This window comes from Anabas testudineus, chromosome 1 (assembly GCF_900324465.2).
Source record: "Anabas testudineus chromosome 1, fAnaTes1.2, whole genome shotgun sequence".
Taxonomy (NCBI): Eukaryota; Metazoa; Chordata; class Actinopteri; order Anabantiformes; family Anabantidae; genus Anabas; species Anabas testudineus.
The window spans coordinates 20,242,244-20,254,996 of NC_046610.1; the positions used below are offsets into that span (position 1 = coordinate 20,242,244).

A 12,753-nucleotide genomic window follows, 5' to 3' on the forward strand; every position below is an offset into this window, starting at 1 on the left:
GTCAGTAAAACGACAAGTTTGGCTTGAAGGTCAGACTTGTCTCAAATGAGGTGTCACAGATCCACAGAACACAGTATTTTCCATACTGGCTACATTCAACAGGACCATTGTTGATGTGGTTAGACATCAAAATGTCTGCTGTTCACTGAAATAAACCAAATGAATTTGAGTTGACTGAATAAACAAGCTTTATTTTTATGTACAGTTTTACAAATGCAATCAGTGTTATGGAATGCAACAAAAACTCTTTAGTGACTTTTGCTATTATGTTTTCAAATTAACTACGTTATTTGTACATATTCATTGTACACATTAAAATGCATGCATTTTAGAGTCAAAAAACAACAACAGAGGGACAAACAAACACTCAAAAGTTTGCTACACAAGTACGAGCGTGATGCTGAGGTTCAGGGGGAAAAAATAAAAAGTCTTCTCATCTTGGCCATATCCAGCTTGCTGCTACCTCTTCAATCCTCTCTGGGCCTGTTTAAGCAATGAATCAAAGTCGAGGTCCTCAAACCTGTTCTTGGTAGGCGACAGATCTGCTTCTCTGTTTGCGTCTGAGAAGGAAAGGAACATTTATAGGTTTACTGTTAAGTTCAACGACGCCCACATTAAAGTACAATTAGTGTACAAAATAACTGGAACACCAGTGTTATCTAATACGAATAAAGTAAACCTTGAAGCCCAAAATGTACACTTCAGCTGATGTTTTGCAGATGTGGACTGAATTACACTTAAAGCTTTTCGAAGTAGTTTATTTTCTCCTTATCTTGGTCTCACCTAGATCAGAGTAGTTGGAATTGCAGAACTGTCTTCTTCCACCAAAGCAGATGTCAAAAGGCAGCTCATCGGGCTTCCGTAGTTTGCCGCCATTATCAATCGCAGCAAAAGCATCATCCATATTGTAGAATGTGACAAAGGCGTAGTGGTCGCTATAAGAAACAAAGAGGAATTTAATACTGATAAACTGTAATTTATGATACATAACACAAATAAACTGAAGAAATCCAAAACATAACTCTTCAAACATACCCTCTGTCTCTGAAGTGAAGCGACACACATTCCACTTCTCCAAACTGAGAGAAGCGTTCCCTCAGTTCACTGTGTGTCATTGACCTGCTGATACGGCCAACGTACACCACCCTGCGCTCATCCTGTTGGGACACAATTTTCATAATTACTCATTGCTCATGTTAAAAAGCCACACACATCTCATGCAGCGGTTTTATACTCACTATGGCTTTGAGTTTCTGAATCCTTATCTCACGTTCCCTCCTGAGCCTCATGGACTCTCTGCTGCTGTGGAGATGATGGGAATAATAGAGAGAATGTGACTACATTGACAGAAGTACGCCCAGAAACTCAGTTAAGTCAGAGAGAGACGAAAAAACACATCAAACAACACACCCATTATTTCTGTTCCATCTATGTCTAAAAGAAAAACTCCACCGTTAACGGACCTGTAAACATTTCTCCACTGCCTGCAGTAAATCTGTGGTGATGGTGATCGGGACCTGGATGCGGACCAAGACCTGGACCTTGACCTGCTGGGTCTCGATCTTGAGAAAAACAACCTATTCCTTCGAGGTGGGGACTGGGAAACTGAGCGAGAGCAGGACGATGAACATGAACTGCTCTCTGAATGCTTGTGACGGAGCCTGCAAGATGGACACATGAAGAATTAGGAATGATGCACAAGGACGACAACGAATGATGAGAAAGACTAACAAAGGATTACTTTTGTCTTTTAGGAGAGCGAGATGCAGAGCTGGATGATGAAGAAGAAGAAGACGAAGAGGAGGAGCAGGAGCTGGAGCTGGAGCTGGAGTCCGACCGAGGAGACCTTCTGCAATATCGTCTCTTCTCCCTCCCTCTTCTAGGAGGGCTGGGTGGAGGTGTAGGTAGAGTGCATGGGGCTGTCTGGTGCTCCCTTGCACCACAGTGTGAAAACTGCAGAGCTTGGTCTGGGGAAGGCCCCGTCTCTAAGCTGGCCTTGGGGTGTGCAAAGAGAGACTTTGCTGGTACGGCTGAGGTCTGTGTTTTGCATTTAGCAGCGGCACTTGAGTCATCAGAGGTCTCCTGTGACTCGCTAATGTTTTTAGGACTATCCTTGAGTAAAGAGAGCCTAGCTCTGCTTCGCTGAGTAGCACCTGTAAGTGAATGATCCACAGGTCCGCAGTAATCATGATCTGAGGATACAGATGAATGCAGGTGAGAAGAGGTGTGTGTAGCCGTGGACTCCAAGGGGCTAGTGTGAGTTTTTCTGGACGGTAGAGGACGGGGGTCAATGATCTGAATCGTCTTGGATGGAGGATTCTTGCGCCTTGCTGCCTGCCCTTGCTGCGTACTGAGGATAATTTCGGTGCTGAAGGCCTCGGGGATGTCAACATGCTCCAACATCTGGAGATCTGGTGGATTCCTGAGGGTTTTTGGAGTGCTCAAAGGTTCAAGTGCTAATCTGGAGGTATTTTCTGAGCGTACCGGTGCAGTTGTCTGCTGGTCCAAATCAATGCTAACAAGTGTGGGCTTCTCACACACGCTCTCTTTAGCTGGAGGAGGGAAAAAAAATTGATCACACTACGACCACAGATCTGGAAATCCAAATCACCAACGCACTAGTAATCTGATCACTCACCTTGTGTCTCTTCAAACTGTTCCAGCAGGCTGGTCAGATCAGAGGCTTCAATTCCTGAGTTCAAAGAACACACACCGAGTATACAAGTTAAAACACACAGTTCCTTCATGAGGTCAGATTTAATAGACGTGTCTGAGCAGTTTACCTGAATCTCCTGCTGCTTTCTGCACTGTACAGCTATGCTGAGGAGCAGGTGGGGGTTCCTTGTGAGGAGAAATGCCAGGGGGAACCTCTGTCAATGTTTCCCTCACTGGTAGGAGATCAGCCACAGGAGAAGGTGGCTGAGCACAAAGTGGTGTGGGTGAAGGACACTTTATTTTACCAACAGGATATAGACTTTGTGGCTGAGGAGTCTTTGGTTCCTGCTTGGCTTCGTTCGTTGGACTCAGGCTGCATACTTGAGGCTGTGACTTTGTGCACTGTGAAGCAGGGGTTTGTATTGACGAGGGAAAAAGTGCGGGATGTGAGGAGGAGATGCCTGAAGCGATCTCAGTAAACTTGTCTGTGATGACCTGAAGCAGGGCGGTGCTGTCCTGGTTTAGTAGCAACACCTGGGTCTTTGGTTCTGAGGAGGGTGCCTGTTTTTGAGGAGATAAGGTTGAGGATTCATTTTGGTTTTCTTTCGAGTGCCTTATACTGTAAAGGCTGGAGTCTTGGTCCTCTTCGGACTTTGATGAGGACTGGTCAGCGGGTGGTGGGGCTGTTTGGCTAACTGGCAAAGGGAGGAGAACAGGGTTTGGGGGATCACTGCTGAGCAGTGTTGGCTTCTTTACTGGACTCTTCTTGGTTCCAGGCACAGTTACATTTACATTACCCGTGATGTCTGGCAGTGGACTTGCAGGTGAGATCATTCTGGATTCAGTTCTTAGGCGCTTTAGTCCACTGTGATGTAGATGAGTTGGCTTGGCCTCTGAGGGTGTAGGCCTGGGTGGTGGAGAAGTATGATGGGACGAAGCCTTGTAACCAGGCTGATGGAGAGGATCAGTAGTGCTTCTGGTACCTTCTGGATAATGCTGTACAGTCTCTGGCCTACAACTGCTCTGTCTTTGTCCCTGCAAACAGAGGATGGGAGGCAGCTCTTTGGGGGGGTCAGAAACAGAGGGCCACTTAGTGGTGTAGTTCCCCTGTTTCTCCAACAGGGGTTGCCTCTTCTGGCGCAACTGTCTGTACTGTTGGAGGCTGAGAGATTTGACCTTTGTCTCACCTTTTAGCGAGACAGTCTCAGCTTTGTCACTGTTCGTGTCTAAGGACGGTATCTGGGGTTCAAGTGCTGGACCCGATGGGTTTTCAAGTGCTTTTTTCTGTCTGGTAGAACAGACACAGACTCACTTGTGTGTCCACTTGTTAATTTTTTCTCATTCAATCCCTTTTCTCCACCGATTCATCAAACGAAGCCACTTGAACGGGGCCAAAGCTCACTCTTTTCTTCTCTCTGGATGGTGGAGCTTTGGATGAATCCCCATTCACCAGCACGCTCTTCAAGCGTTTGCCAGTATCTCTCCTTCCATCACTCTGCTCTTCCTCCTTTGTCTTGTTCACAGGCGCCTCATCATCTGACACAACATTTATCTCTTCATCGCTCTCTTCTGTGGGTTTTTCGTACCTCCACACCTCCCCCTGGGAGAACACCGTCTGCTGGTCGTCCACATGCAGCTTCAGACAGTAGGGGTGCATTAGCTTCACCAAGTTAACAAGGGAAGCTGAGGTGAAGACCTCCACCTCATTCTCTGCTTTCTTGTTTTCGGTGTCACTTTGTTGTTTGAACAGCTGTGGAAATTTCTCACCTCCCTTTTCTTCATCACCTTTAACTCTTTTTCCGGTGTATGCACCCACCACTGAGTTGTCCCTGCGGCCTGGGTCGATGAGGAGCTTGGAGTCTGGCAGGGTGTCAAAGGGAGACAGAGTGTCATCATCCTCCACAGTGTCCAGCATCTCCGTCAAGGCCGACAGCAGGGTCTCACTCTCTTCATCCACTCCACTCTTATTCTGCAACAGGGAAAAAGTCATATTATAACAGTATGTCGAGCTTGGTGGGAGTCAACATCACAACCATCACCAACTGTGTAGTTGCAAGTACTTTATCACTGACCTCTGGACCAACAGTGGAGTCCTCAAAGAGGGCCAGGATGGAATGGTCCACACAGGACTGTGTGCTCCTCTCCACATCTTCAACATCCACTCTGCTCAGGATCAGCTGCAGAGAAACAGACAAACAGAAAAACTACATCAAATACATGTTACTACAATGCACTCCTTCTTCTGGGTGTGACCAGAGGTTCAGGCGCAGGATGTGATCAGTTCAAAATGAACTTTCTAAGCATAAACAGGAAGAGGTGCTGACAAAACGTCAAATAGAAAAAGTAGAAAACAGTGGGGGAAAGTAGATGTTCTGCAACAAATAAAGTGGAGGGCTGCAGCATTCAAATGAATGAGTGTTGGACATCTCTGATTCTTCTGTATACTTGTCCCTGTTAATTCATAAAAAACAGAATATCGCATCAAGACGATTTATGTTAGGTGTGTGTATAAAATACTATCAAACATATCATCTATCGTTGGAGACTTTTAGATTTGATCAACTAGTTTGAGTTCACGGTCAAAGAGGCGGGTCGAGCTCTGCATCACCTCTGGGAAGTGGAAACCGAGGAAAGTGTCGCTGTCACCACTTGAACCCAGAGGTTTCTGTCCTGCTGTCTGTGTCCCTGCTAACGATGCCGGGGACACGGTGCAAAGGGGACAGTGCCGTGAACGAGCCTCCTCGTCCGGGGATGTCTGGGTGCAGACAGCGGCACATGTCGAGGACGCAGCCTGATCTGAACATCTTGTACTTTATCGGGGTCGAGCCTCGTCCGGCGTTTCATGTCTAACCATTTCCCCGGAGAAGCTGTTCAATGTTCAGCGACATTAGCGAGCTGTCGCCGAGCAGTGTGTGTCTGTACACGGTGTCCTCGCTCGCTCGCTCGCTCGCCCTGCTAATGCTGCTGCAGCCTCCCTGCTCCCCCGCTCCCTGCTACTACCGGCCCGACTCGGCCACGTGTCGCCGAGCCCGCATGTGAAGCGGCCGCTGTTAAAACACCGAAATCCGCCCGAGTGGCGCCGCTCGGACGCGGCATGAGCTAAAGTGAGAGCAGCGGTACCTCTGCGGGGTTGCTGGCGGCCGGAAAGCCTCTCCTGCTGCCGGTTAAAAGCCCGTCTTTCCCCCTCCACCGCGCCGCCATCTTGCTGCTCCACATGGTCCGCTGCCAGGCCGGACGGAGACACGTGGTCCCCGGCACGGAGCGAGCACCGAGCTGGGATCAGTGAGTACCCACCGAGCCGGAGGGCGGCGGTGAGGAGATCAGGGCACATCTGATCCGAGGTCAGTCCCAGCTGGACCTCCTTCCTCAGCCATTAGTTAACTTAGGAGTCTTCTCCTGACAGTTAGCTGGTGATTCAAGGCAGGAATTAATAGTTCAGAGTTCATGTTGATTGTTGGTTTAACTATTAGAAAAACAAATTATTCATATATTCATGACAACAAGTATTTTTTTTTATACAGACACATGCTTCCTTTTCAGTGAAGTTATAAACATGATCATTTCTTGTTTCTATATTATTTGATTAATTTATTGCTCAAGAGCGACATCTAACGGCCAGATGACAATACTACAAGTTCCCCTAATAATGATCCGAGCACAAAAAGGAACCAATTAGCTTTTTGTCTAGGTGACTTTAAGTTCCCATGTTTTTAAACCCCTGTTTGAAAGTTATTAGTAGGCCAGTAGCAAGCAGTTTTTACAGTTTATTAAAAATGAATGAGGGCAGAGGCTGCCTTTCATAGTAGAAATGTGCTGATCTGTCTGTTCCCTTTATAGAGGAGGCTTTAATAAACAGAGCAATAATGGTGAAACAGGGAGTTATCTGGAAATCGGAAAGAACAAAAGCAATTCACCAAAGTGTTTCATGGTCTCTAATGTCACAATAGCTGAGAATATCAGGATTATCTGACGCGCTGATTGCAGTCAGTGACGGTGGTGTTGATGTAGAGAATCCTTGAAGTGGTGTTGTACAGCAAAGCAGCATGTGTCTGTTTGCTGTGGTCTGCCTCATCACCAGAACAAACACATTATCTGCGTGCTCACACAGGCCATTGCAATATTGATGTGTTGACTTTGCAGATAAACCTGTGTACACACCCTCCACCTTGACACGGTTTACCGTTAGGACCTAACAACAGCGCTGTTTCCCCATCTCACCTGAAATGGCACCTTCTAAGGTCCTGTTTGACATCTTCACATAAATTGAAATGTTGTCAGGTGCCAGAAAGCATTTGTACACTAGATCCTGTGATTGAATACATTTGAATGGATTAATCACTTGCAGTCACGAGTTAAAACTGTAATGCTGACTTTTACTTAAGTCACAGTTAATCACGACTGTTTCATAATAAATCCTCCGTTCCACTTCAGTCAGTGCACCGCCCTGTGCTACCTGATGTAGAGTATCATAAAAAATAATGTCAAATAAAATGTCACAGCTGCTTTCACCTGTGATTTTGCATTTTCTCTCTCCAGCTGATGAAGACTAACACCCAATCACATGATCCTCCTTGGATGGTTGATTACATTTACATTTTTGACACAACTGCAAAAATATCTTCCTTGTTTCTCCTTCTATACAACTTGTTGCCACTGGTGTTAAAGTTGTCTGCAGGAGTTGGAGCACTTATCTTGTTCAGGTGATTCTGGTCCGACAGGTTGAGCTTGATAAACTGTGATCACACTTTAACCACACAGAGCTGATCAGTAGCTGTTAAAACACATATTGAAAAAACAAAAATCTCATTACATTTTTCCAGGTTCACAGAATTCTTTAGCTGCAATGCCTCTGTTCATCCATCCCTTATCCTAACTAGCCTATCACAGCTGTCATTGGGTCGCCGGTCTGTCACAGGGCCGACATATAGAGACACACAAACATGCACACTCACATTCACACCTAGAGCGAGCTGTTGACCTAACTCTAACTGTGTGTCTTTAGGCAGCAGGAGGCACCTGGAGTATCCAGAGATCACCCACACAGACACAGGGAGGACAAGGCACCCGTCCCACCTGCTGGTTCAAACCCTGGTCGTTCTTGATGTGAGGCGACAGCGCGAACCCCAACAGCTCTGTTCAAATGTAACTAAATCTGCTGCCACTTCCTCTAAAGCTCATTTATGTTACATTTTATTTGTGTGATGATTAATATTTATATATTTTGTGCTGGTCTCCCTCCTGTGCTGTTTTGTGTTGTACCTGCAAATATTCTGTCCAATGAATCATGTGTTATTCATGTTCCCCACTTGATGGGGCTATTACCCATCTTTCATTAAGGTCTTCTCTGTCTTGTTTTCTATCAGCACTCTAAAGTTGTGAATGAGTTAATTCCCAGTAAGCTGATTTCTCCACACAGGCCACCTATTCACTGTGGATGACAATCAGACATTTATGCATGAATGAAATGGATGCATAACAAACTCAGGTTCATCGCCTCTTCATTTCTGTGGCGTTATCTCGTTTTATCTCTCTGTTTTTCGGTGGAGGACTATGGATGTGTCTGGCCTGTTATCTTGTGCATACCAGCGAGGGTTTGACCTTTCTGCTGAATGTCATGGTCGTACACAGAGTCGGTGGCTGTACTAGATTAGTGGTGAACACACACACTTTAACAAGGTACCACCACACACTCCCAGTTCATTTATTTTGATTCATGGGGGCACCTGGTTTGACTTCCCACATACATCTTAATACTGTACATCTGCTCACTGTCCTATATAAGTTTCCTTTTTTGTGGCTTTATCCTATAACTCCACTTCTTCTGTTCTGTTGCTGCATCTCACCACCCCTACCACACACACACACACACACACACACACACACACACACACACACACACACATACACACACATGCAAACAGACACACAAACACAGCACCTCCTGCCTCATCTCCCACAACTCTTGAAACACATTACTGTCTGAAATGGGGCCAAAGCACCCTCCAGTCTCCAGCGGGTGAGGTGCGAGTGCACACAAGCATGCAGAGCTCTGTGTGTGTGTGTGTGTGTGTGCGCGTTCAGGAGGGGGGAGTTCTGTGTAAGTGGGTCACCTTACTGCTGCATCCAGCGCCCAGCCACCATGCTCCACCACTCTCCATAACCCTTTTTCTGCTTGGGTCACTGTTTTTGGCAGGAAATGTAAAATTCACTCACGCACACTCACTCGCTCCGTTACTTTAAACTCTACAGAGCGCTGGTCTTTGCTCTTATTCCTGGGGGAGAAAAGGGAGAAGGAAAACATCTCTATCTCCAGCTTGTCTTTCATGCCTCTCACTCTCCTCTCTCTTTATCACTCTGCCCCTCCTTCCTTCTGCCTCTCATCCTGTCCTCACTCTTGACCTGCACTAGGACTCCCACAGTGCTCTTTTGGCATGTTTGAATTTTTAAAGAACCCATGAGGTTTAAGGAGTCGGGTGTATGCTTTCTTCTTCCTGCCTCCCTCACACTTTCCGCTGTTGTGTGTGTTTGTGTGAGTGTTTTTCTATGACTTCCAGTCATCTTGGCTGCTCAGGCATGCAGTGTTTTGTGCGTATGCACTTCTTTGACCTTTCAGATATTGTGTAACACTGGGAGCAGCGCGTTATAAAAAGGCAAAAGCACTCCAATCTTTAACTTGACACCTTCTCTTCAGGGGAAAGCAGGACACACAGGCGCTACTTTGAGGTTGCTGAGTGAGGGAGTTGTGTTGCTGTGGTTCTCATAATTTTTCTTTACTTATTCTTTTCTTTTAGAGCAGAGGAGAGGAATGCCCTCCCACACGGTGAAGTGAACATCTGTTAGTGCGAAATGAAGGCCTGAGAGAGAAAGAGGAGGAGGAGGAGAAAGGACCTCACATTGATACAGGAAGAAAGAAATCGAGGTGAGGGGGGAACAAGAGAGCGTGCAGAGAGGTGGAAAGGGGAGGAGAGAAAGTGACAAGACATCAGCTGGAGGAGACCCCCCTATCTACAGAGGAGCAGAGGTGAGAGAATATCCAGCGAGCGGTTGTGCCTTACAGGTGTACACGTTGGCGGGCACGCATGCACATAAACACACTCAGCATGGTAACAGAAGCCTGCATCAATAATGTAGCCGAGAGAAAGAGGATGCAGATTCCGCCTTACATAAGAGTTTACAGAGAGCTCGCCGGCTCAGAACAGCTCTTTTATTCTGTCGTTTGCCCTCAGGCTGGAGGCACATAGGCTTTCTTAAGCTAATTAACCACCACATTTGCCAACCAAACAACTTTTTAAGATAAGTGTGCTGCAACAAAGGTTTGACTTGGTGAAGCAAAATATTTCAGCAGCGGTTTCTACACCACTACCCCAGTTCGCTGGATCTTACATTATTGAACTTCTGTTCCAGGCTTGTTTGTAGCAGGCACGGTTAGTTTGTTGACAAAGGCCAGGTCCTTCAACATTAATGACCTGGTAACTGAACTTTGTCCGCTGTGGACAAACTGATACTGTATGGCTGAACCTGCCAGGAGCCAAAGCACATTGTTCATCCAGGTCACTGGGGTCACCGGGGTCACAGAGACGTGATGGAAGTTCAGCAGTGGCTATTGTTTAAAGCAGTAGGCCACATACAGTGTAATACAACATTCAACCAGACCATCAAAAATGTAAACACTTGTTGACTGAAAGCTGTGATCAGTATTCAGACATGCTAACAGCATTTGTGATGGAAATGTTAATGTGTCAATCAGCAAAATATGTCGGTTCTGTGATATTTGATTCAGAAAACTCTATTAATCCCAGAGGGGAATTGTTTTGTCCTGTTACAGCTGCTCTCTGTTAAAAAGGAAAGGAACCACACCAACACAAATACAAATGATTCACATACAAACACTCAGTGAGAATAAAAGAAAAATCTAAAGATGGATGAAATATGTCTGTTCTAGTCAGGAGAGGAATGCCGTGAGCAATAATGACATAAATAATGATTGTGATTATGATGACGGTGTCATTCCCCTATCATCATAATCATAGAGGTAGAGACCAAAAAAGAGCAGGCTGGCATTTATCAGGTGGATAACAATGATGTCAAATGAATCCTAATGTTTCTCTGTGTCTGGTGGGAACTGCCAGTATAACAACTTTATGAAGTAATAAGTTGTCAGTGTTGTATTTATAGCTTGTTGCCTTGACAATGAGTCAAGCCAAAAAAGTTTAAAGGTTTTATAGACAAATACAAGAATGAAGCAAATAAGAAAAAAAAAAAGGATCAGATGAAATGTTTAATAGAAACAATTCAGCAAAGTTTACTTTAGGGCTGCACGGCGGGAAACTTGCTCCGAAAATTGTTTTCCTGCTTCTGCTTTGTCATTTTCTTCTCTGATGTCTTTTCTTCACCTTCTTGTTTTGTGTTTCCTGTGTGTCTTTTATACTTTAATCTCCCTCTGTGGCTTTGTTTGTCTGTTATTTATCAGTGTTGTGTGGCTCGGACTGTCTGCTCACTGGCAAACTGTTAACACGTGTGTGTGTGTGTGTATGAATAATTATGGTAAGGTGTAAGACAGTGTGCTTTGTGCACACATCCGTTTGAAAGTATGAACTTGTCAGAACTATCTCTATGAAGCTGTTAATGTGGGCAGATATATGTGTGAATCACAGTTTTCATTTGTACATGCGTGCGTGTGTGTGTGTGTGTGTGTGTGTGTGTGTGTGTGTGTGTCTGTGTGTGTAAAAGCTCATCATGCTTTTGCTATCCTTTTTCTGCCACATTGCCATGGCGACAGTGCCCTCCCGGGGTAATGGGGGATGAGTGCGCCAGAGCTATTTATTCCCTCTTCCTCATTCCCTCCCTCCCTCTTCCTCCCTCCCTCCCTCCCTCCATCCATCCATCCATTGCCTTCTCTTTTCGTCTCTCTCTCTGTCTGTCTCTCTCTCTCACTCCCTCCATCTCTGCCCTCTTCCTCCTGCAACCTCTCCTTCTCTCCATCTTCCTGCAACCTCTCCTTCCTCTGTTCTTTCTTCCCCTCTCTGATTGGCTTAACACTCTCCTACTCAAAATGAGATACTGCCTAATGAGACAGAGGGTGAGGAAGAGAGAGAAGGAGACAAAGAGCAAGAGTCTTAAAAAAGGGAAGTAGAAATATGTGGGGGAGGCGATCTATGCAGACTTGTGTTCCTCTTTTCATGTAAAGAGAGAACCTGATTGAACATAACTCAGCAGTGTCATTTTGGAGGGAAACTGCACACAAACAGCTGGTTATATACTGGATGTTTACGTCTCAGGAGTGTACATATGTGTGTAATGTGTCTGCATTTAGTCTCTTAAGAAAAAGTGTGTGCATTTTTTTCTCGACTCAGCTGGGGTCATGACCTTTTTTAACAGTTTCAAATCAGAGAATGACCAGAGCTTGTCCATGTGTTGTTTATTTGTCCCCTTAAAATAGCATGATTCTAAAGAAATGTTTAGATCTGAGTGATTTTATTTTAATATTTGTGGAATATAAAACATATCCAGTATTTCACAGAAAAATACACACTGAAACCTGGATGAAACAGGTAGTCTGGCTCTGTCCAAAGGTAAGAAACCCCAACTACCAGCACCCTTAAAACTCACCAAGTAACAAATTATATATTCTTGGTTAAATCAGGTTCACCTAATATTATCATTATGTGTTTAGATTATGTGTTTTCTCAGCCAGGTGCAGCAACGTCCTGGGGCATTGTAACATCAGCTAACCAGGTGCAGGTGGGAGCTTCATATTTACAGACATGAGGGTAGGATCAAGCTTCTCATCAAACTCACAGCAAGAAAGCAAATAAGCGTAGGCCGTTCCCAAAAACCTTGAACCATTCCTTCGAACATATGAGGTCTTTCTTAGATTTATCTTTCAATCCGTTCAGGGGTCACACACTGGTTTAGAGGACTTTATATATAATGTTTTTCCATCTCTCTTTCTGTCTCTCCATTTACTTTCTCCATCTCTCAATACTTTCCAACTTTCCTACCCCGAGTGTGGCTCTAAAAGGCAGCAAAGTCAATTTAAATTAGTCAAAAATGCCTTAAATTGTTTGTGCTGTAGAGAGTATGTGCTGCACCAAAACA

At 45.2% G+C, this 12,753-nt stretch overlaps 1 protein-coding gene across 1 annotated transcript; it reads right to left on the reverse strand.

Moving 5' to 3' along the window:
* Window positions 1-170: 170 nt before the first annotated feature.
* On the reverse strand, window positions 171-6,392 carry LOC113161877 (peroxisome proliferator-activated receptor gamma coactivator-related protein 1-like). The gene is made up of 11 exons (XM_026359691.2): window positions 5,776-6,392; window positions 4,728-4,832; window positions 4,007-4,624; window positions 2,784-3,963; window positions 2,639-2,692; window positions 1,742-2,552; window positions 1,464-1,661; window positions 1,239-1,302; window positions 1,036-1,157; window positions 784-935; window positions 171-560 (listed from the first exon to the last, which is right to left on the reverse strand). The coding sequence occupies exons 1-11, from the start codon at window positions 5,869-5,871 to the stop codon at window positions 460-462; spliced, it is 3,501 nt and encodes a 1,166-aa protein (XP_026215476.1). The 5' UTR covers window positions 5,872-6,392; the 3' UTR covers window positions 171-459.
* Between the last annotated feature and the right edge of the window lie 6,361 nt (window positions 6,393-12,753).